Below are 25,027 nucleotides of genomic sequence, written 5' to 3'. Positions count from 1 at the left end.
CTGAATGGTTAATTTATTTCTATGCAGAACGAGGTATTTTGTAGCTAATGAGTCCTCTGTTGATAGTTATCTTGTATGCTAGTAACATGTTGGTAATGTAGAGGAGTATTGGTAGTGAATAGTTTTGGCAGTGTGTAGTGTCTGGTGATCTGGGAGAAACCATAACACTTCAGTTCTTTTTTTTATGCCATGTTGTGATATATCTTCTATGAATGAGAACTGGATATATCAAAACAGTTACGGTGTACTTGTTTGTTTGTTACCAATTCCTTTCTTTCTCTTGCTGTGTTCTGAACTATCAATAATTGACTAAGTTGTTTCCTGTGGTCTGTATTGTAACACTGACAGTCCAAAGCACCTTGGAAATTGGCATCTTAATTGTCTGTCCTTTAAGCTCCTAAAGTGGACCGTGTGTACAGAGGTTGTTGGAGGAAGACAACAGTGGTAGCTACTTACTCTGTGGCAAACCTTCAGCTGGTAACAGTTCTTTCTTGAGGGCTGTTGCTCCTAGTGCAAATAAGAACAGGCATAAGAATTCTCATGTTTATTCAAATGCCAAGTGGAATGCAGAAATAGGACACACCTAAGTTATCCATATGAAGTAATTGAAATACCTTGCTGCTGAGGACTCAGCCTGAAAGTCTTTCACTTTCCCTAATGGCATTCTCTTGTTTTATAAAATCACATTCATTTAACCTCAGTTATTTTAAAGCAGTGTACTAGAAATATCAGTGAAATAATCTCAGATGCAGATTCTTACAAATCATTTGTATTGTGTAGGCATGTCAAGAAAAATGCATAACTTCTTTTCTCAAGTTGCTGATTTCTAAAAACAAATGCTATCATTATTTTTTTAATAAATTAACTGGATAGATTGCATAAATTATAGACTAAAGATTACAGCCTGTCCTCTAAAATTCAGTACAAATCCTACAATAGAACTTTCTGAAAAATATGTAATGTTTTTCCATGTTACTTGATTAATTCATATATTAGGCTTCTCAACAGCTTTAAAGATTCCATTACTAACCAACTTTAGGTTGTTTTTGTCTTTTTGTTGTGCTTTAAAACTGTATCTTGTTCTTTTGTTCTGGCCACCTTTCAAGTGTAGTAGATTTTGAAAAACAGTGTTTAGTTGTTGTATAATAAAAGTTAATATTTGATATTTAAAAAATATTGTTCTCTTGACACTGGATAATAAATTCTATTGAAAAAAGCCTTTTTTGTTATGCCCTCAAAACTGTATACTCGCTTTTCTGTAAGATTTGCAATGAATGCTGAATTTTGTGTAGCAATTGTGAAGTTGTCTGTGAGTGACAAGCATAATTAAAAAGCTAAGTATATTGAAATGGAATCAGTTTTTGCTTGCTTTCAAACTTTGAGTACTCATCTCCTTTTTTTTTGTACGTTTTAGAGATGTTCCAGCTGATACTCAAATTGAGATTGATGGAGACAGAGAGACAGAAAGAATTTACTCACTTTTCACTATCAACATGTCTAAACTTCAGAAGTTGGAAGGTACTGAAATAGTAATTCAGAAGAATTATGCTGATATTATTCAACTCTAATTCTTTAGGCCCCTAACATCTGTTAGATTTCTTAACAATTTACCTGAAAATAACAGAGACTGGGGAGACAATATATTTTTGAGTCCTTAGTACTCTAGTATCAGACATTCTTCTGTCATTTCTTAACAGTAGATATCAGATGAGCACATTATTTTAATTAAATTTGCATATAGGAAATCTTTTAAATAGTCTAAACAAAGAGACGGTAAGTATAGGCAGTTGCTCTTCTTTGTTCTCCTTTTCCTGATTATGGAATGAATTGTATATAACATAGCTGAGTTACAAGAAGGCATTGATTTCCTGTTAATTTGAACAGGAGGGAGCATGGATTCTCAAGATGCCAAATGAGTGGAGAATAAGTCACAGAACTGTAAATAAATCTAGTTGATGCTGTTTTCTGCTTTTGTCTCAATCCGCTCTATGTATAAGCTAGAGTAACATTAGTTTTCAGAATTTCAGAGTCCCCATTTATATCGTAAATAGGTCTGTTTATTAATAGTCAAAATTCTAATTAGGATATTTTGGTAATTTTTGTAGAGGCTTGTGGAAGCATAGCTGTCTATCAAGGTCCACGGAAAGAACCAGATGACTATTCTAACTTCACAATTGAAGACTCTGTAGCAACTTTTCATACACTCAAACAGATAATAGATATAGTAGAAAAGCTGAATGAATCACATGAAAAATACCAAAAGAAGAGATCATCTAGTGCTAAATATGGTAGTGAGTAAGTATCTTAAGAAAATTTTACGTACAGAAATGTATTGATAAGTAAAAATTAAAAAATCACAAAATGAGGTCAAGTTTGTTGAGGTAGTTAAGCTGAAGTTATATCTAGACAACCCAAAAACATGGAGAAAATGTGGTACATCATTTGCTGTATTTGTAATAGAGCAGCTCTTCACCTGTTCTTAAGATGACAGGAAAACTTTCTCCAGCATGGGATTCCTCTGCGTTTGTTTTAAGATCCCATTAGCAACGAGTGTGTCACTTTCTTGCAAGTGATTTTTCTTGTTCACTTCAGATGGCAGTGGAACAGGCTCCTTGGGGAAGTGGTCATGGCACCCAGCCTGCTGGAGTTCAAGAAGTTTGGACAATACTCTCAGACACATGGTCTGGTTGTTGAGAGGTCCTGTGCAGACCCAAGAGTTGGACTCCATGACCTTTGTGGGTCCCTTCCAACTCGGGATGTTCTGTGATTTATCCCTAACTGTCTGCCTACCTTCTCTTTTAAAATGTTCAATATTTTTATTAAATTTCAGTTAAAAAAGAGTTAAACTATCAAATTTTGTATAACTGTAAAAATTATACTGCACTCGTATCTTTCATGCATACTTACTGTTTTTAATGCACTTGTCATATTCAATGACAAATACTATTTTTTGGTGAAATTGGGGAAGAAAAAATCTTTAGTGTTCGTTGTTGTTCCAGAGGTGACTCTTTCAGGTCTCCTTGATCCTAGCTGTTGTCCATAAAACAACACTAGTCAAGTTTTCTATTTCTTTTTCTTTGCATCAGTAACGTTTGAATCACCATAAAAAAGAATTCCACAACCACAGTGTGGTTTCCTTAGTTTAATATTTGACTCAAGTTGTTCAGAGAAATTGATTTAGAATTTTAGAATTTTCACTTGAAAATAAATGAGATTTTTTCCACAAATCATGACATTCCAGAAATAATGCTAGGAATTACGGGGGCAAAATGCTTTGTTTAATAAATAAAAGTTATATGACGAGAATTAGAAAGCAAATGTAAACCTTTAAAAATACTTACATGTAATATTTCATTTCTTCCAGAGAAAATCCAATTGTTGGAAAGGTTTCCTAACCAAAACGAACTCTGGCACACTTGGATGGAAAAGAAACTGGAAATGTTCTTGGGGGTGTTGTTTTTTGTTTTATTTCATTTTTTATTTCATAATATGCATTTTTACAAAGTATTTAAAAATGAACATAAATGCTAGTTGTGTTGACAATCTATTTAATATTTAATAGAAAGCTAGCTACTTGGAAATCTGGTCTTAGTGTTGATTCTCATTTTGCTGAAGAACTTGAAGTTCCAAGTTCCAGGTTCTTGAAGTAACAGATGTGAATAAAACTAAATGTTGTTTTGCCGTTGCTGTTTTATTGGAAAGAACTTTCTACACAAATAAGCTTTTTAATGGAACAAAATCAACATGGCATCTGTTGGTTGTATTGCATCTCCGAATACATGTTTTGCAAAATTGTATGAGTTTACCATGAGTGCCTGCCCTGCTGATAACGATCTTGAAATAGAAATCCCAAGATACAATGACATGGTAAAGACCTGAAGCTTCACACTCAATTCGTTTGACTTTTTTTCTTATATTAAGTGTTGTCAAGACTTGATTTTAACTACAGCTGAAGTTAGAATGCCATGCAGGATGTTGCAAATAATCTGGACAGCATTTACCAGTGTTAGTTGTCTTTTTTTTTTAAAGTAGTACATAAGAAGAAATCAGGGAACTTATGTTGTGCCTCTTGTTTACATTCGGGGTGAGTAATATATGGAGTGACATGAGACCACTATCTATTTTCTTTAGGGTACGTTTTTTTTAAGGTATGGATTTTTTTCTTAATCTGAAAAAAAAAATGCAGGGTAGCAATGTTTTTTTTTGAAATAATATTTGCTTACAGATAGAAGATCTCAAATGTGAACAGATCGTGGTTGAGTACTGATCAATTTACATCATTCCATATATGATTTTATTTTATTTTTTTGATAAAACTAGCTAGGTCCAACTCACCATTTGACTACAAATTAATAAATAATCTCTATTATAATCACTCAAAGCACTTTAGATATCTGGACTATCCCAGATTATTTTTAGATACTTTGTAGTATCTGCTTTTTATGATCAGTTGAATGATCAACATTGTTTTGTCTTTAAACAATGCTTCAGTGAATATTTTTATATCTTTAGTTATATGGGTTCTTATTTGCCACTTAACACAGTTTATAAACTGTCATTCTTGACTTCAGTAAAATTAATTTTTGCTCACTTCATCTGGGAAGTTAGGTTTGTGCAGAAAGAACTTCTATGTATATAGCCAGGAAGAAGCAAAGGTGGCAACTTTTGCTTCATCAGTATTAAATACAATGGTACTCCTTGGAATAATATTTTTTAATAATAACTGTATGTGGTACTTTTATTTTCAGAGCATTTGCTGTGGGGTCTTTTGTTGTTGTTTTGTTAGTATGTTTTTTACAATCATGATTTGGCCAAATTAATTAGGAATGTAACTTGCAAATAGAATAGAAATCCATAATGCTTGAAAACTGTAAGCTGTTTAAATTACTATACAATTGTAATACTGTCGCAGGGAGGCTTTCTGTGATAGAAGCAAGTTGGCAAGACAGGATTGAAATTTTTGAACAAATGAATGTAAGTATTGTTAGAAGAACTATTGATTTTAGAACCAGACAAACTATTTTAGAACGTCTGGGATTCAGTACTATTGTCTGCAATGTCACAATCATTTAGCAATCTCAGTTGTTTTTGCCTTTCCTTCTTTTACACATTTAATGTATTCTAAGGGACTTTTGTTTGCCAACTGTTAAAAGGGGGCTTGAAATCATATGCCAAGAAATGTGTTTTGCCAAGGTAAATTGGATTTGTGCAAATTGCCATTAAAAAGCTGCCATAAGATAAAGCTGAATGCTGTCAACTGTCAAAGTTAGTTTGTGCTGTATATCGATTGACGACGTGGCAAAGTGTTCCTCTGAGCCATTTTCTGGTGTTTTCAAAGTCCAGTTTATGGAAAACTAAATTGTATTCTGAGAATTTTTTTTAAAAAATGCACTTTTTGCTTTGATGGTACTGGAATATCTAGAGGAAAAAACAAAGGCCATTGAATATTTGTGACTATTAGGATTTAATTTCTCATTTTATAATGTTTCAAAATAAAGTAGGTATTCTAGAATTTAATTAGGTACAAGTAGGATGATTAATGGTACAAGTTGCCTTCATTTTGATTAGTCTAGAAGACATTCAATAATTAGTTCTGTTTGGATTGTAAATTATCATTAGTTTTAATTTTTATGATGATGTATTGTTGAATGTATTTTTATTTAAATTTTATTTTCTTATCAAGACATTAAAATGTTTTGTAACATTGCTTGAGAATAACTCATAAATAAATTACAACAAACTTGAGATATGCTTCGTATTTACTGTGAGGCCTGGATTTTTAAAATGTCATTTATTTGGGGACTGGATGAACAAAGGTTTGCATACAGGAGTCGGTTTTAACAAGGTAAATCTATTTGACAAAAAAAGGCAATAATCTAAGGGATTGTGCATGGTCATCCACAGCACCATTGTGTTCTAATTTAAGTTGATGGCTGGGAGAGAATTATTTAGCATAACAATGTGTATAGGAATCTGACAGTTTTTAAAATGTTTTCTGTGACTAGTCTGCATGAAAGGATATCTGGCCCTGGTGTTACATGACTAAATTTTCATATTGATTGGTCTTCTATTACGTGTCCAGTGTACCTGTACTAGCTATATAATGTCAGAGCTATTTTAAATATGGATATGGAAAAAAGTAGTTCTTATATTTCTCAGTTTTCATATGTAATCTGTGCAGGTGTGTGGGGGGGTGTTTTGTTTCTGTTTTTTTGTCACCTGCTGTCCTTCCTATGCTTATGGGCATTGTTAGAAGGTAACTTTCTATAAGCATGTTTTGCTATGTTGGTGTTTTGTCTTCATGTACAGAGAGCTGACCTGTTTTCCTTTATTGTTGGTATGGAGGCTCTTATTAGGAGTTACAGTGCAAACATTTGAGCCATTTTGGAATTAATTTTGATTAATTTTGAAGTAAGCTATGTTAAGGCACAGTCTGAATGATTAATACATTCGTTTGCAGAGACTCAGGAAGCAGAGAAAGCTAAAGATGAAGTTGGAAATACAGGAGGAATTTTTCAATGGACACTCCAAAAATTTGTAAGGATTCTGTGATGATTATAGCAGAGCAATCTATTCTTTTCATGGTTAACACGATACCTTCTCTAACCATTACGCTGAGGTTTTTTCTAAACCATAACATGAAAAAGGCATTCCGTCTTTAGATCCACAGCTGCTGTGCTGATCATATTTTGAAGTTCTGGGTTGGGCTAGCAATCATAGATTCATGTGGCCTCCGTAGCTAGAAGGTTCTTCTTAAGACTCTGGATTCCTTGAAAATTAGCATCCTAGTTTCTCTCTCAGTTCTAGGAATTTATAAACAAACTCCCCCATGATGCGTGCAGGTAACTGCAGTGAGAAAATATCTATAGTATCTATGATGATCTGTAAATGCTCCCCTATATATTTATCTTCATATAGAAGATACAGCTATAGGACTATTGATTCTAGTAGCTAGAATCAATAGCACATGGAAAACAAAGTATTTAAAATTATTTTGTGCTTATTTATATATAATTTAAAATACAAAGATTGCAGCATTTACTCACAATAGAAACTCATTCAACATTTTTTTAAAGAGCATGCATATGGAATAAAAATCCTGCCAATAAGCAAAAGCTCCCAGTAAAGAATAAGAGCAATTTATAGCAGAATAGAGAAATGCTTGCCGTTTATGTAAGGTTCTTATGAGTAGTTCCAAAAGCATATTTAACTAAGGTTTTTATGATTTATTCAGATTAAAGAAAACAGACATCATTTAATAGCTGTAAGGAGGCCATATCAGTTATTGTGTTCAGTCCTGATGAGACTGCTGCTGGAATAATGTCCATTACTGAGATTCAGTAATACAGGGCAGCTGATAAAAATAAATAAATACAATTGAGGAGTTTGAGTGCAGAGCTGTAAAAACTGGGAATATAACCTGTAATTTGCCTATGTTATTTAGTTTAAAAATCTAAATTTAAGAAGTCACTTGATGAGCCTACATCAAAGACTGGAACTTGCGAATCAGTTGTTTCACAGTATCAGAACAGAATACGGTTTAACAAGATACAGCGGCTGCACTATCTTATTTTTTGTGTTCAGGAAATGCAGAAGCTCTAAGAAATTTTTGCTTCAATTTTTAGACAACCTTGCTGAACTGCTTTTTAAATAGCCTGTACATGAATAGATATTTAAGGAAAATAACACAATCCATGTATGTAGACACCTTTGTAATCTTACTAGATATGATCCATTAAATTGCATTGACCGAGCTTTTTAACTATTTGAAATCAGTTATTTTAGTATAACTAATATTATAAATGTTGTAGCAGTTGTATATATAGTCTTGTTAAATTTCACTGAAAATTATATATAATGTTTTATAGAAACATTAATTATATGCTTTTTCAATCAGTCAATTTAGTCTGTTTTAAAGTGTTGTAGTTTTTGTTCCCCTCTTTCATGTTTCTGGCCATTCTCATGCAGTGAAAAAGAGAATCATAGAACAACTCAAATTTACTGTGTGACTTAAATTCAGTCTTTAAAGGTAAAAATTTCTTACCTGGTCTCTCCGAGATAGCAGTGCAGAAGATTTTGGCTTTGGTTTCTCAAAAAAAATAAAAATAAAAAATAAAATAAAATAAAATTTAAAGAGAACAAAAAAGGCAAGATATCCCCTGCTTTCCTCCAGACTGGTGTTTCAGTGATAAGCTCCAGAGTGTCAGGGAGCAGAGAGCTTTAACAATAGAAGGCTTCAAAGCAAGGCAGGCTCACGCTGATGGAGCTGATCAGTGTGCAGACACTGCACCTACTGAAGGGTTACCTCAGTAGCCGGCTAAGAGTCTTAGGGGTGGGAGCTCCATGAGCTTAACGCTGCCTGCAGCTTCTCCGGGACCCTGTGACATCGCTGCTAGGTGACAGAGAAACCAGCCTTCATCAGGTGGCAGCAAGCAGGCTGCAGGCTGTAGAATCAGTAGAGTCATCTACACTAATACTCAGACCTGATGATTCTGTTGAACCTTTAATCCATAGACCTTTGAAGTATTTTCCAAAAGAAGGGTAGATGCAGGCACAATGCTTTCTCAAATATTTGGCCATTTTAATCATTGTCAGTGATGAACTGACACATCAAAGGGGGACGGTAAAAGCTGAGAGGGTATGCACAGGTATTCTCCCCATATGATGATGCAATAGCTCATTTATCTCACAAGTTGTATTTAGTTCTATATATTTCTATCTCCTACCTTTTCTCCTTATCTTGCTGATTTACCCTATTGTAGAAGAAGGCACTCAGACCCAATGTTACAGATTACTTGATTGTTTTTACAAGTAACTTAAATTGAAATAGAAATAATCCTAGTCCTGGATATATGAGAATTCAAGACACCTGGCTGTACAAATAGAAAAATATATGTACTGCTGTAGGAACAGTAAAATTCTAACTCTTTGAATATAAAACCTTGATATTTGTAACCTACATAATTCACCTAGTTTCCTTCTGAGTATTTGATTCAGATTTCTGTCAAGTCTTCACTGTCACTATTCTGTCACATTTACTTGTTTTTATGAGTATACTTTGTGTATACTTATATTCTGACACTATCTTGGTCGAAGTCTAAAAGTAGAATGTTGGATCAAAATCAATAAATCTGTAAGGTTTATGGTACACAGGACATAATGTCAGCAAGTGTGGATAAGGAGAGGGATAAACTTTGCCTGTGCAGTATCTTCCTGTAATTTAGACATGTAAGTAAAGGGACATTCCATAAGGCGAGTTGCCATGAGGCTTCCCTTGCCACTACCTGCCCCGTGCAGCTCAGGTTATGCTAACTGTGGTTACTGGGTTCTATCCTCATACTGGGCAGGTTCTACATACCCATAGGAGGTTAAATATATTAATTAATATTAATCTAAGGTATTGTGGGAGATTTAAAACAAACTGTGCTACTTCACACAAGTTTATCGGAGGTATCTATATTTCAAAATAGGTGTCAGGAAGGGGTATTCCTATTCCCCCTCATAACAGCAAAACAAGGTAACTTGGTTTTCAGTTCAGAATGCAGTTCAATTCTCAAACAGCTAACCTCTGTTAAAATATGCATAATTTTGTCTTTACAGTTAATTATTTGAAAGTTAACAGGATATAAGGAAAGCTTTGAGCCTGAAAATTTGAACTGTCTGGAGGGAATAAGTAATGACTGAGCTTTACTAGAGAGTAAAACAACAAATCAAATTCTGTTGTAGAATTTGCTAGTCTTCTGGGGCCTTCGTGCTATTGGTTTTGAGACTTCTTCAGAAGTCATGGATGAGCTTGGGTGTTGTATGAAAAATTGAGACAAATCAAGGGTTTAGACATAAACCCTGCGCTGGTGCGGCCTCACCTCGAGCACTGTGTGCAGTTCTGGGCACCACAGTACAAAAAGGACATTCAACTGTTGGAGAGCCTCCAGAGGAGGACAATGAAGATGGTGAAGGGCCTGGAGCGGAGGACGTATGAAGAGCAGCTGAGGTCACTGGGCCTGTTCAGCCTAGAGAAGAGGATGCTGAGGGGGGGACCTCATTGCAGTCTACAACTTCTTCGCAAGGGGGACTGGAGAGGCGGGTGACCTCCATAAACACCAGTGATAGGACTCGCGGGAATGGGGTGAAGCTGAGGCAGGGGAAGTTCAGACTAGATATCAGGAGGAGATTTTTCACTGAGAGGGTGGTTGCACACATTGGAACAGGCTCCCCAGTGAAGCAGTCACTGCACCAAGCCTGTCTGAATTTAAGAAACGTGACTGTGCACTGTCACATGGTCTAAACTTTTGCGTAGACCTGTGCAGTGTAAGGAGTTGGACTTGATGATCCTTATGGGTGACTTCCAACTCGGAATATTCTATGATTCTAATTAAGAAGCAGTTCAGCAAAGCTAGGAGCTGTTTTCTCCTGTAAGACTAGGTTTTCCCATGAAAGCAGAGAGGTTCCCACCCAGAAATCATTTACTTCTTTTATTAAACTTCTTTAAGGATTTCTCTCCTACAATATAAGGTATACTGGTCTGATTCATGAATATGAGCAACACAGTGCATTTAAGAATCTGGAACTCCTAATAGTTCTCTGTCCCTAAAATCCTACCTGGACTTCTGTAAAAATCATGTGAAATCTCATGGTTATGTTGCCATATAGCAAGAATGGCAAATGGAGTAAAGAAAAATACATTCTGTAGGTAGCAATAGTTATTTCTTTAGTCTCCTGTCTAGTGAGATTCCCGCACTGTAAAGGTGATATGCAATCTATTCCGTGAATGCAGCATTTCCCCATTTTTTTTTATTTTTATTTTTTTTATCTGGATGCCTACTTCATTCATTTCTGTCACAAGACCTGTACATACTAGTAGTGAAGTCTATTTTCCATTATGGCAACTGCTTCAGGCAGCTTCAATAAAACCTTAAGAATACCTACAGGTGGTTTTGTAGCAGGTGATAGCAGATGTGCTGATACATGCTATTATTTGTGTTGTCTTCCTCGATTGCAGCTCCACCATCTGCTCTTACTGAGGTCTCGGCTATAATCAAAGCAGTGTAATTAGTACTGGCCATTAATGGCACTGTTTAGCATATTCCTACTGATACAAATGCCACAGAGAAGCACAGCCAATTCAGAGTTTAAGAAACACTTTTGGCACAGAACTATGCTTAAATTCTTTTCTTTGGCAGATAAATTGATTTGACACAGTTCTAAACTGTTCTGATATATGTTAGTCTATTGACAGAGCAAACAGTAAGTGTAAAAATACAGTTCAGCATGTGAATTAGTTGGCCAAGATACACACACACTTACATAACTGTTCTTTGCATTATCATAAAACTGACATTTCCATAACAGGTTTGTTATTAGTAAAAATAACCTTGGATTCCATGTTTCAGAGTAAGCAAGCTACAGGGGGAGGGGACAAAAATCTCAAATGTTGTTGAAGGAAAGAAAAAGGAACAAAAGTCAGTTCATATTTCTAGACTCTTCCACTCTCAAAAGCCATAGAAGGCATCGAACGTTGTTCCAAAACAATCTGCAATAATTAGTGCTTTTAGAAAGATGCATTGAAAATGTTCTTGCAAGGTGAAGATAAATGTGTATATTCACTTGAAGTGGGTTTAGGAGTATGACAGGAAAACTATTATGGCAATTGTGGAAGTCTTCTGTTTTGAAAGCAGGTGTTAAATACTTGGAGCTTTTAATGAGTATTCTTTGATATGGAGACAATCAAAATCGAATAAATCCTCGATGTATCCTTACTGTAAAATTATTGCAGAAACATAATTAGTTATAAACTGCGTAATATAAAACAATATTGCAAATTTTTATACCTACTATTATGTGCAACCTCTCATAGTTGCTAAGCAAGTTGTTTCCCTATTCTATAACATGCAGTTGGCTTAGCAGCTCTAATTATAACTGAACAATCGCTTGATTTGAACTTAGTTCAATTTCCTATATTTAGATAAATAGATATATTAGACATAAGCAAATACAGTCTTCCTCTACCTCATCTGAAGTAATTGGTTTTTATTTGCATATAAAAATGGTGGAAAAGTACATGGAAAATTCACTGAAAGAGACGTATTTTGTGCCACTCTCCCATGGGCTACATTTGTAATGTTTCCTGTTGTTAGGGAACAGATGTATTTTAGAGTGCATATTAAAAGTTTTTATTTCTATTCACTTTTTATTATGCTGCAGCATGCACAAAGCTGGATGGGTGTACCACATACACCTTTTCTACACTAGCAGTAATTACGTTCCAAGAGTGATGCGTGGTCCACAAAACAACTAGTAGCTGCTTTCCTTCTCAGCGACTTGAACTCTGTTGTTGTCTGCTATACTAGGAAAGCAGAAAATAAGTTTTGTATTTAAACCATCAAACCAGTGTGAGTTTTATCATTGATTATATTCAGCATAACTGAAGGTAGGAACCATTCGGATTTTAATTAAGAGTTCTATAAATAAAGGCTCTGTAGTTCCTAAAAATAAAGAAAATCTGGGTTTGATTATGGATCATGACATCCAGGTTATCTTAAATTGCCTTTTCTCAATTTTAAAATTTAGGTTAATTTTGTACATATTAAAGTATTTCTCTTACCATGTAAGAGTTGAATAACAAAGGTAACTGATAATTGGAAAAATCCATTTCGTGATGGAATGATAGCTTGAGTGGTAAAAGTATATTAAGAAATGTGATCTTTGCCTTTCCCTTCATTTAAAACCATTTTTGACTCCATACTGTATACCATATTCTTATACATCCTTATTTATGTGACTGTATAGTCATATACCCTAGCTGTGACCATCAGCAGCCATTGTTACTGAAGGAAAATTAGCAAAACCAAATAGTGTTCTGAAACCTCCAACTCAGCAACATTTCTGCTGGGCATGTATGTTTTTTTTAAGTGGTGGAGAGAAACAATTTCTCAAGTTAGTAAGCAGCAATTAGCCTAGTTCTTAAAGTTTAGCAGCACAATCTAATGCAGATCCAGAACTCGACCACTGCTGGTACAGAGTAGTGGCGATAACTACTAATGTTGGTGCTTTTCCAGTAGTGGTTACGTTTAAGATCTCGCCATAACCAGCACCATAAGTGCAGTTGTCTGGAGCAATTTGTTTCTGCAAACCAGTGCTGAAAGTTCAGCGCAACCACCAAAACCAGCATGGACATAACCTTTAACCAAATGTTAAAGTTAGAAGAGGAATCTATGTTTCTAATATCTTATAAAATAGTCTGTTGTTTAGCTTTGTTCTTATCTACACTTTGAAAGTCCAATTTTTAAGATGCTTATGAATTGTGTATGTAAATATTTTATATACAGATGTATCAGTATGTATGGAGTATGCCCTTTTTAAATGTAAACGGCCATTTTAAAGTTTCCTTTTGGCTTTTTAGTTTCTCACACCTCATTTTCTTCTGGTTTTATGTCCCCTCACACATTCAAGCTGTGAAGTTCAGTGTGTCCTGCTCTGAGGTTAGGAAGTAGCCCGCATCATCTCCCTTCCATGAAGTGTTAGTGTTGCACAATAAGAGTGAGATTCCAGAGATAATATAAAAATTACTTTAATCTCTGCAGGTTATTTGGCAGTTTCAGGCACGCTTTAGGTGTTGTGGGCTCCCTGTTCCAGTCAGCTCCCTCCTCCCCAGTCACCCTATGGCTATAAGCGCTGTGGCGGCAGCCTGGGTGCCTTCCACCTCCCGCACCCACGGCTGCGGGACAGGTTCCCCTTGCACCGATGGCTCCTCTCTGCCTCCTGCGGCCTCCTGCGGCCTTCTCGGAGCAACGGGGCCGGGGCCGGGAGGTGGCGCCGCAGCCCCGCTCCGCCGCTCACCCGACGCCGCTGCGTCCCCGCCCCTCCGCCATGGCCGACGTGGAGGACGGGGACGAGCCGGGCGCCCCCCACTCGCACCCGGGCTCCTCGGGCTCCAAGGCGGGCGGCCCCGACAAGATGTTCTCGCTGAAGAAGTGGAACGCCGTGGCCATGTGGAGCTGGGACGTGGAGTGCGACACCTGCGCCATTTGCCGGGTGCAGGTCATGGGTAAGCGGCAGGCCCCGGCCCGCCATGGCCGTCGCCGCCCGGGGGGACGGACACCGGGGGCCGGGCCGACTTCCCGGCGGGGCCGGGGCTCGGAGCGCGGGCCCTCGCCGTTCCCTCAGGCCCTGGCGTCGGGGAGCGGTGGGCTGGGCTCCGGGCAGGCGGCCGCCCCTGGCCTCTCGCCGGCGCTGCCCTGCGGGAGCTGTTGTTGCTCGGCCCCCGGCAAGCGGAGTTACCGCCGGGCTGAACGCGAGAGCTGCGGCCCTGCTGCCTGGGCCGTCTGTGAGGAAGCGGTGCTGCGGGCGTGTGTAGAAATAGGCTTCTCCAGGTCTTAACCCAATCTATAACGCCCTTAACCGAGCACCCTGATTGCTACTGCAGCTAAACGTTCATCAATGTACTGAAAAGTCTGCTGGAAAAGTAGGGGGGTAGTTTCCCTGTGTTAAGATCGATTTAAAAGCAGCCTCACTGTTGACCAATGTTAGTCACTTCTGACGTGTTTTGCAAATATAACACCATGAATCTTTTCAAATCCCTTAAATTTTTCTTCTGCGGTATATCTATATCTAATTTTTGCTATCGTGCTGTCACCTGAGGCATAACTGCCTTTGAGCCTTTCAGTTGGTAATGTTGGAGTCTGGCAGGACAAACGACCGATGGCCGTCTACATGGCATGTTGCTTTTCTAGGTACAAGGAATATAACATTGCAAATCTAGACTGGTTTTGGTTTCACAGAAAGGAGGCAAAACACACAATGCAGTCATTTCTCATAGATGTTTTCACTGCTGAACATTCTGAGGAACAGAAAAGGCACAAAGGTGTACTGGAGGAAAAAAGATGCAGCCCAGGATGAAGTGGTGGGGCATTGACCACATGAAGTTCAGGAATGTCGTGCACCTTGGGCAATCCCAAGGACAAATACAGGCTGGGCAGAGAATGGATCAAGAGTAGCCCTGAGGAGAAGGACCTGAGGGTGGTGGTTGACAAGAAGCTTGACACGAGCTGGCAATGTGTGCCTGCAGCCCAGCAAGCCGCCCGTACCCTGGGCTGCACCAAAAGCAGTGCGGGCAGCAGGGCAGGGGACGGGATTGTCCCTGTCTCTCATGAGACCCCCCCCTTGGAGCCCTGCTCCCAGCTCTGGGCCCCAGCACAAGGACATGGAGCTGTTGGAGCGAGTCCAGGGGAGGGCTGCAAGGATGCTCAGAGGCTGCAGCCCCTCTGCTATGGAGCCAGGCTGAGGGAGTTGGGGTCGTTCAGCCTGGAGAAGAGAAGGCTCCGGGGAGACCTTACAGCGGCCTGCCGGTGCCTAAAGGGAGCCAACAGGAAAGCTGGGGAGGGACTCTCTATTAGGGAGCGATGGGACTAGGAGTAACAGCTTTAAACTAGAAAAGGATAGATCTAGATTAGGCATTAGGAAGCAATTCTTTACTCAGAGGGTGGTGAGGCCCTGGCGCAGGCTGCCCAGAGCAGCTGTGGACGCCCCATGCCTGGCAGTGCCCAAGGCCTGGATGGGATTTGGGCAGCCCGGGCTGGTGGGAGGTGTCCCTGTCCTTGGCGGGGGTTGGAATGGGTGGGCTTTGAGGTCCCTTCCAACCAAAACCATTCTGTGACCTTTTGTGTAAACATAATTTTCAAATGCTTCAGATGCTTTATGTCTTTGTTTATATGGTGAACAGAGACCACACTGAAAGCGAAAGTGGCTTAGTCTGTTACAAGCAAAACCTAATTTAAAGGACTTACTTCTCTGTTCTAGCCTGTTATGTGGAAAAAAAAATCAAAAAAGCCTTTACCCAGATATTTGATAAAAGCTAAAAATTGAACTTTTGTATTTTTTCACAATTACACCAAGGCAGTACTTTTTATCTAAAACTCAGGGAAAAAATCTGGTAACCATTTTCCTTTTTTTTTTTTTTTTTTCTTAGAAGAAACCAGATTGTCACAATGTGAGACTTGATCGTTACTGACTTCAGTTTAGCAATTTTGTGTTGACCCTGCCAGACCTGGTCTGGCTCCTGTAGAGCCACTGCATTTGCAGTAACCTCAGCTTGGAGGCAGTGCCAGACTTAAGCAGGCTCTGCATGTTTGAAGTCAGTTTGTTTGATTTTGGAAGGCAGGGGACTGTTAGCTGGCCTAATTTTCTGCTGATTTAACTCCTTGAACCAGTGTGGGCTTCAGTAGTCACAGAAACACAAGGAAAGAAACAAAACTTCAGGTTTTATCTGGGAAGGCCAAGATTGCAGCTGTAGTGACTCTAGAATTGCTTCACTTTCACAGACTGACACCCTGAAAGTTGTGATGCAGGAGTGGGGACAGCTGACATCAGCATGGTTGCTGTGATTTCTGGCCTCTGAAACTGCAAATCTGGGGTTGGGATAGGAAAACTACTTTTGTAGTAGCTGCAACTCCACCACAGCTTACTGCCCAGCACATGGAGGTGACTCCAGATCAGTTTGTTCCCATGCACCATGAAGCAGTTTGTCTGAGTCTTCCCTGCAACTTGGCCCCTAGTGCTACGGAAATACAAGTTACAGGAACAGAAATTAGAAAGCTTGACTTGCTGCCTTGTTTTCATCTCAGGGGGGAAAGGGCAACTACTTCAGAGCATCTCTGCTCTTTGTTCTCTCTCACCTAAGAAAACGAGGGCAGGTGAATCTGAAATAGAACTTATGTCAATATCTGGCAGAAATACTCAAAATTCCCGTAGCTCGTTGTGTTTTTGTCTAATAGGAAAATACGATCCACCTGGTGACCTGCAGGCCAAGTCCAGCCTGTGGGACGCTTTTGCCTAAGGTACTAGTTTTTCTTTGGAGATGTTTCCACCATGTGTGCTGCCATAACAGTTGAACACTTTATTGTGCATGGTATGTGCACGTAGATGTTTCTCCTTTACACTGGCGTAGACTGCCTAACACAAAGGCATTCTGCTGCTGTATGTGTGGCATGGCACTAAGCCTGCAAGTTGTCACCTCTGTATCTCCTGAGTCTGTCATCTATTCCTGCAGCCATGGGAGCCTACAAAGTAGATAAACATTTTAAATTAGATATTTTTCCATGTTTATCTCTTGAGTTATATTATCAAATTGACCAGTGTTTATAAATATGTTTGCATGTGTATGTGTGACTTCTGAAAATGATATGCAGGTACCTATTAGGGAAAGCTACTGTACAAAAAGATGGCAGCCGGAGGTGGGGGTTGTGGTGAGAGGTGTAGGGGCTAAAAAAAAAGTCAAAATTGTGAATGATTTCCTTAAAAGGAGATGCTGACATCTGAAAAACAAAGTCCTTTAATTTAGGGTTTGGCTGCATGCTTGCTCAGCTCTTAATACGCCTGAGTGCCTTGGCACAAATCTGCTGGTGGTTATATCTACAAAATGGAGGCTTTTTTCAGCAGAAGTTATGAAAATACAAAGCAATGGAAAATAGACAACACTTGAACAGTTTATAGTCCTTCTGAATCTCTTTCAGATAGATGTTTCATCGTCACGTGCCCTGATTGAAACTGGGGGGGGGGGAGGGGAGGTCGATGTTACAGGCCTGAAGCAAACATCAAAGCTTGAGATTTTTACCTTTGTAAACTGGTTTTAAAGTTTAAGTTTTCTTCTGTCAAATGTATTCTTTAGATGGAATCCCGAGCATCAGATTGAATCTTTTTCTTGTTTACTTTTAGATGCCTGTCTTAGATGTCAAGCTGAAAACAAACAAGAAGATTGTGTTGGTATGTAGTGATTTCATTCGCTTGTTTTTCAATTGCAGTTTCTCTCAATAGGGTGCATTTTAAAGTTTGAAGGGAATACTGGTTTTATTAATGCTCAAAAGTAAACCAGTGTTTTGTTACAGTGTGTCATCTTTTTACGTTAGTAATACTTCTCGGTTTATTTTTGAGGACTAATAAAACTAGTATTAACTTCAGACATGCTGTAGCACTTAACACTTTCAAATTTGCAGTGCTTCTGTCTACATACATGCAGCTGTGATGTTTAAGTTGTTCTCATCCTGAACATAATTCAGATGATAATGTACACCTTTGCAGTAGGCTAGGAAATGGCTCCTTTTCTTTCTACTAGGATGTGTGCCAGATGGTATAATAGCAATGCCATAAAATTCTGAAATAAATTTCTGACTGGGTTAGAAAGCGGTATTTTTCCCAGCCTTGATTCAGGCATACTGGAGAGAATTGCTTGCCTGTTCAGTTTTCATTTGGAAAAGTGTGATCACTGGAGTTTGCTACAACGCCGTATAATCATAAGCGTTCTTTAAATTGCTTGTCAACACATGCAAAAACAAATGGTAACTTAATTCTGATATATTTAAATCAGATACAGTGAAAATTGTCTTACAGTGTTTGCTTTAAAACTTTAAGTCAACTGTTAAGCCAGTGGTAAATCTTTCCACACCCTTGTTCTTTCTGCTTTGAAGTGTATTGTCTCAAACTTAATCCACTGTTATTTCTGATTATTATTCTAACCAGAACAGGAATTGCCTGTTTCAGATACCTTAGTTGCTTGATAAGTGTCCTGTTTAAAATAGTCAGGAAAAAAAAAGCATCATCTTACAACACTCCTTTGATTGGTACGCTTATTTTTTCAATAAGGAAAAAAAAAACAAATGACTAATACTCATGAGTAGATGGGCAATACGTTACAATTTTGTTGTGTTGAAGAAATTGTAGCCTGTGCATATTCTGGTTTATTTTGCTGGAAAATGCCAATATAGCCATTTGGACGTTAGGTACTGTGTCAAATGTGCTTCCTTGATGTCACGCAGTTAAGTGTAAACACTGCATTTCAGATGAGAATTCGGTAATATGCCCTTGTATGACAGTGAGTCAGTATGCATTGCCTATATTTTGGTACTGTTTTGGGAAAGTTAAAGTGAAGAATTTACCCATATACTCCTGGTCAGTATTGACATACATTTCTGCATTCATGTATGTGTGTCAAACACTTAATAGAAGAAGGTGAGAATATATATATTTATTTTCATTTGGAAAAAAGTAAAAAGATCCGGGATGTAGAGATGAGGAGTATCATCAGAATGACTGTATTCATTCAATCTCGCTGGATAAATCAGCGATGATGCATTTTGTCTTTTCAAATGTTTTGTAAGTTTGTAGTGGCTTTAAACATCTGAGAATGATAGTTTGGACCTTGCTGTAAGTGTTGATGAGACATCTGAGCATGACTGGAACGTATTCTTTCTTCTCTTTCAGTGGTTTGGGGAGAATGCAATCATTCCTTCCACAATTGCTGCATGTCCTTGTGGGTGAAACAGAATAATCGCTGCCCCCTCTGCCAGCAGGACTGGGTAGTCCAGAGAATAGGCAAATAAAAACACTGGAAGTTTTTTTTTCTGTTGAACTTACTGAAGTAGTGTATGTCTTATGCCATATACTCATACAGAAGAGTGGAACCTGTCAATTATGGCATGATTTATTTAGTTTATCTGGTACAAGGAACGGTGTGGTTTTGTTGTGTGCTCTTTGCTGTGCTGGGAGGCAGTGGTCAGTCTTATTGCAGGTATTTCCACAACTGAAGAAGGAGAGGCACTACATTAATAAATGTGTCTGTTACGATTTGAGTGTTAACCGTATCGGATCATTGAAATGTGGTGGTGCAGATTATGCCTCAAATACAGTTTGTTTAATGTCTCTGTGTGGAACAACAACTTAATTTGAAAAGGAGACTTTGCTTGTAAGTCTGATACGCTGTGTAGTTTGCTGTCTGATAAAGAGTTATTTTCTTTACAGATAAAGAAATTGTTTTCTAAATAGTACTGTATACAAAAACACGGTCAGTTGACTTTTTAGGAAGTATTTAGTTTTATAATCTAAAATGAATACTGTGTGAAGCACACTATAATAAACATTTCTCATTAAGGTTTTCTGTATGGCTTAAGAAAATTTTGTTGCATCTCTTAAGTCTGTTGTATAATCTGTACATGATTTCTGCAACCATAGTATTAAAAATTTAACCATGTTAATATTTTTTTTATTTATATTTCTCTTAAAGATCATGGACACATGTATTTTAATCCAGAGGCTTTTGGTACAAAAACACGTTTGAAATCAGCTAACTAGTTGTGTAAACAATTTCACTGGTTAGCTGACTAGTATAGAATGCAAATGAAACTGGTCATTTAAATGTCCCAAGGCACGCACTAATTAAATCTAGGGAAAAATACTAACTTGTTGTTTCTTCAAAATTCATTTATAGAAATTTCTTTATCATAGTTTTATCGGATAAAATGTTTTGGGGAGTAGGAGAAAGCATTGTTTCATTTTTGTGGAAGTCCTCAGTATATCATCTTTTTTATATGATCAGTCCAGTAATTTTTCTTGCACATACTTGTCTGCCTCTGACTTTGTTTGTCTTTACCCTAAATATCTGAATAATTACTATTAATCTGAATGTATGGTTCTTTTTATATATAATTTATGTAATAAGTTGAGTTATTGTTTTAAGTCTGTAACAAATTCAGACTTAATAAATAAACCTGGATGGAACCGAAGCAATATTATATGCAAATCATTGTTTACTTCAAAGTGATTGACTTAAACGTTTAAGATTAATATGTTTCTCAGCATATGCATGTCTATTCAGTTCTGTTTATTTTAAGTATATTTAAAGAGGTTTATCTTCATTGTATAAAGTAGTTCCAATGGCAGCGTTTGATTTTGTCATCAAGCCTATGTGCAGAGTTTATTGTGGTTGTGTTTAATACTAGTAATCTTGTTTTTTAAAATGTTTTGAATGCTTTAAATACAGCTTTTGTCTCGTTACATGCTGAGATCACAAAAGCCCTGTGTCTCTGTTGAAATGTATCACACTAGTTGTTACTATCCCAGACAATGTCTGTCTTAAAATTTAAATAACAGTAGTAATGAAGTGCCTATTGCAATTACGTTGTGGAGTATTTTGTCTTATCTTTTCTGTTTCTAAGAAGGATTCTTCCTAAAATGATGGGAAAAGACAATCTTGATGGATATAGAGATGATTTTTTATCTGTAGAAGTTAAACTAAGAAGTTAAACTTCTTTACCACCTATTTTCTCTGCCAGAATTTGGTCCCAGGTTCCATTCTCTAAAACCTCTTAATTCTATCTGTTCCCACCAGATGACTTTCCTTCATTTTGCTTGGGTTTGTGGGACAATATGGAAAGTACCAATGTAGTTTACACCCTGCTGTCAGTTCACATGTCACATAGATGTCAATAAGAGCTGAGAATCAAAGCTGAAGAAGAATCTTCCTGCACGTGGGTTCAAACAGGTGTTAACACAATTGAGATAGTAGGAAAGTTAATGCTGAAATTGAAGCAGCTGATATGTGTGCATTTTTTTCTTCCAGCTGGGTAAATTCAGATAAATTTTCAGAGTCAAAAAAAAATAAAGCACAACCAGAGAAATCTTTGAAACAGATTTGAATCCCTACAAAGTGTAGGTTGGAACGGGCCCCTGGAGACCAGGTGGTTTGATCTGCTGCTGAAGGCTGGGCCTTAGCCTGGGCTGTCCACGGTCGTGTCAAGATACATCTTGTTGTTTTTCCCCAGTTTCTTGGCAAACTATTCCAGTGTTTAGCTGTTCTCACAGCAAATCTTCCTTATATCCAGATCAATATGTCCCTGAAGCAGCTGGTGCTCGTTGCCTGTCATGCTGCCACCATGCATCCCTCTAAAGAAAGTACCTCCGTCTTCTCTATAACTACCTGTTAGTGGTGGTTGTTTAGTGTTGGAAGGCTGCGACTGGATCCTCTCTCCCCAGCCTTAGCTAGACGGAACAAACTGATTTTCTGCACACTGACTACATATGTCAAGTTCTGTAATCATCTTGGTGGCCCTTGCTGGACTGTGCACATTTTTCAGCGTCTCTCTGAATTTGGGGAACAAAACCTGGACAATATTCCAGGTGAGGTATAATGGGTGATGAGTAGGGATTCCATCTCTCCCACAAAGCATTTGGTTAATAAAGTGATATAGAGAAAATGAAACTATTTAATATAAGGAAAAGGTATTGCTTTTCTCAGTCCCTTTGACTTGACTCAGCTATCATCTATTGAAATGACCAGATTTGTCATTCTAACGGGGGAAATTCAGAGAAATTTTCATTTCTATATTAACTTTCTATATTATATATAGAAATATAGTTCTAATATCTATTTATATTTCTAATATCTATTTCTATATTCTATTTCATTATATATATATATTATATAATGGATATTTTCCATGTAAATGGCTAGTTTAAGAATGTACAAAAATGGAAACAGGATAGTGGCAGACATGAAAAGCAGACAACTCAAAAAGATGTGTGCAGTAATGTTAGATATAGCCCTTCAGGTATCTGTGTGAAATTTTGCTATTCAGAACATTACATGTTCAAATAAGATGCTTTTTGCAAGAATACAGTTCAGTAATTCTGTGAAGTATCGCTTTTCAATTAAATGCAGATGAATATAAACTGCCTTAAGATAGTTTAGTGCACATCATCGATGATGCAATGTGGTATTAGAAAGCTCATCATCACCATCATGCAATTCAGGTGTAGTCATCCTGTTTCCTGCCTTTGCATAGACTTAAAATCAGATCACAACATTTTTTCAAACTTACTTATCTTAAAGAAAATAATTGTGAACACTTACTCATTGAGTTGTTATTACTGAGAAGAGCACGGAGGGTGGCAACTTCATTTTCTTTGTGCCTCTCAATATGGCACAGAATCACAGAATGGTTTTGGTTGGAAGGGACCTCAAAGCCCACCCATTCCAACCCCCGCCAAGGACAGGGACACGTCCCACCAGCCCAGGCTGCCCAAATCCCATCCAGGCCTTGGGCACTGCCAGGCATGGGGCATCCACAGCTGCTCTGGGCAGCCTGCGCCAGGGCCTCACCACCCTCTGAGTAAAGAATTGCTTCCTAATGCCTAATCTAGATCTATCCTTTTCTAGTTTAAAGCTGTTACTCCTAGTCCCATCGCTCCCTAATAGAGAGTCCCTCCCCAGCTTTCCTGTTGGCTCCCTTTAGGCACCGGCAGGCCGCTGTAAGGTCTCCCCGGAGCCTTCTCTTCTCCAGGCTGAACGACCCCAACTCCCTCAGCCTGGCTCCATAGCAGAGGGGCTGCAGCCTCTGAGCATCCTTGCAGCCCTCCCCTGGACTCGCTCCAACAGCTCCATGTCCTTGTGCTGGGGCCCAGAGCTGGGAGCAGGGCTCCAAGGGGGGGGTCTCATGAGAGACAGGGACAATCCCGTCCCCTGCCCTGCTGCCCGCACTGCTTTTGGTGCAGCCCAGGGTACGGGCGGCTTGCTGGGCTGCAGGCACACATTGCCAGCTCGTGTCAAGCTTCTTGTCAACCACCACCCCCAGGTCCTTCTCCTCAGGGCTGCTCTTGATCCATTTGAGTTACCTTGACCTGTGCTGTTAATGTGAATACATTGTTTCGTAAATGCGGTTTTATTGTAATGTTATTTTAATTTCTAAGTAGGTTTTGTATAAACTCTTCAGGACTAACATAAGTTGCTAAAATTCAGTTTGAAGATGCTCTTGTGAGTTTCAGCTGCTCGGAAGAATACTTTCATTTTGTATTGTTCTAAATCCTTTGGACAGATAATTTATTTTATAGCGTACGTATTTTAGTTTTGTGAAAAATATTTATATGCAGTATCAGGAATTTGTACGTGTCAGATCTGATCTGGATGATCTAAGCATTGGATAACAGATTCAGTGTCTCTGGCTTCGTTACTCTGTAACTACCTATGTACAGGGAAGCAGCTCAGCTGAGAGCGAACACGTGAGAAATAGATTATCGAATATCTTGTAGATTAGTAAATAGAGGTTCACCTAGAATATAGGGGAATTAATTTCAAGTCTGCATATTTTCTTTGCAATTTAGAGAAGATTAGCTTAGGTCTCAGTTTTGCTGTGAGCTTTGCACCAAACAGATTCCTATTGAAGATAAATTTCTCTTCTGCTCCAAATCCTACCTCTGCCTGGTGTTCCATTAGCACAGTTCTTAATAAGTACCCCTTCTTAGTCCTTAATTCGTTCACCTTTTGTACATGCAAAGTAAATCAGTTTTGCTTCTCACCCAAACATACTAATTTATGAATTAGGTGACACTAACTTCAATAGCCATTGTCAACTCAGATTAATGCCGATCTACTTTTTTCTGCTGTTTAATACATGCGGGGCAGATTTAGCTAGATTTGCTGAATTATCTGGGGTTGTCTCTCAAAAGTGGCTGGAGTAATGAGTACATGTCCAAAGATCATATTGTCTCACTTAGCTTTTTTAGGAAGTTACCTTGTTTTACAGAAAGTGCTATGTTCTGCAGAAATCAGGAACAATTCTAATGAATAGAGCAGAATGATTTTTTTTTTTTTTTTTTTTTTATGATGACATCACCAGCTGGGTAGATGGAAGGAGAGCGGTGGATGTCATCTACCTTGACTTTAGCAAGGCTTTTGATACTGTCTCCCATGACATCCTGCTAGCAAAGCTGAGAAAGTGTGGGATAGAAGAGTGGACAGCGAGGTAGGCTGAGAACTGGCTGACTGGCCGAGCTCAGAGGGTGGTGATCAGCGGAGCAGAGTCTGGCTGGAGGCCTGTGACTAGCGGTGTTCCCCAGGGGTCAGTGCTGGGTCTGGTCTTGTTCAACATCTTCATCGACGACCTTCATGGGGGAATAGTGTCTGCCCTCAGCAAGTACGCCGATGACACAAAGCTGGGAGGAGCAGCTGACACGCCAGAAGGCTGTGCTGCCATTCAGCGAGACCTGGACAGGCTGGAGAGATGGGCAGGAAGAAACCAAATGCGGTTTAGCAAGGCCACGTGTAGAGTCCTGCACCTGGGAAGGAACAACCAGACGTATCAGTACAGGCTGGGGGACGACCTGCTGGAGAGGAGCTCTGAGAAGGACCTGGGGGTCCTGGTGGACAACAGGTTGACCATGAGCCAGCAGTGTGCCCTGTTGGCCAAGAGGGCTATTGGGATCCTGG

The 25,027-nt window shown here is 38.6% G+C and overlaps 2 protein-coding genes across 8 annotated transcripts in view; both read left to right on the top strand.

The window, feature by feature from the left end:
• The window catches only part of RASA2 (RAS p21 protein activator 2), a 48,635-nt gene extending 44,742 nt beyond the window's left edge, over positions 1-3,893 (top strand). For all 6 annotated transcript variants that reach the window (XM_035334865.1, XM_035334864.1, XM_035334867.1 and 3 more), the window contains 3 exons: positions 1,415-1,518; positions 2,106-2,295; positions 3,365-3,893. In XM_035334865.1, coding sequence (XP_035190756.1) covers positions 1,415-1,518; positions 2,106-2,295; positions 3,365-3,395 — 325 coding nt within the window. In that variant the 3' untranslated portion in view covers positions 3,396-3,893. The remainder of the gene's footprint in view (positions 1-1,414; positions 1,519-2,105; positions 2,296-3,364) is intronic.
• Positions 3,894-13,816: 9,923 nt separating this feature from the next.
• On the top strand, positions 13,817-20,942 carry RNF7 (ring finger protein 7). 2 transcript variants are annotated; one of them, XM_035334873.1, is made up of 3 exons: positions 13,817-14,037; positions 17,710-17,757; positions 19,252-19,308. In XM_035334873.1, the coding sequence occupies exons 1-3, from the start codon at positions 13,867-13,869 to the stop codon at positions 19,306-19,308; spliced, it is 276 nt and encodes a 91-aa protein (XP_035190764.1). In that variant the 5' UTR covers positions 13,817-13,866. The 2 variants fall into 2 exon arrangements, with proteins under 2 accessions (XP_035190764.1, XP_035190763.1); XM_035334872.1 differs by having other exon boundaries at positions 13,840-14,044; positions 19,252-20,942.
• Positions 20,943-25,027: the final 4,085 nt, after the last annotated feature.

Source organism: Oxyura jamaicensis, chromosome 9 (genome assembly GCF_011077185.1).
Source record: "Oxyura jamaicensis isolate SHBP4307 breed ruddy duck chromosome 9, BPBGC_Ojam_1.0, whole genome shotgun sequence".
Classification (NCBI taxonomy): Eukaryota; Metazoa; Chordata; class Aves; order Anseriformes; family Anatidae; genus Oxyura; species Oxyura jamaicensis.
The sequence above is the reverse complement of the archived record's forward strand: the minus strand, read 5'-3'. Positions and strand labels throughout refer to the sequence as shown.

Excerpts from the sequence above, each read along its gene's own strand:
- RNF7 (XM_035334872.1), top strand. The coding sequence starts at position 13,867 with ATGGCCGACGTGGAGGACGGGGACGAGCCGGGCGCCCCCCACTCGCAC. Across the intron at positions 14,045-17,709 it reads TTGCCGGGTGCAGGTCATGG|ATGCCTGTCTTAGATGTCAA; the intron begins GTAAGCGGCAGG and ends GTTTACTTTTAG. Across the intron at positions 17,758-19,251 it reads CAAACAAGAAGATTGTGTTG|TGGTTTGGGGAGAATGCAAT; the intron begins GTATGTAGTGAT and ends CTTCTCTTTCAG.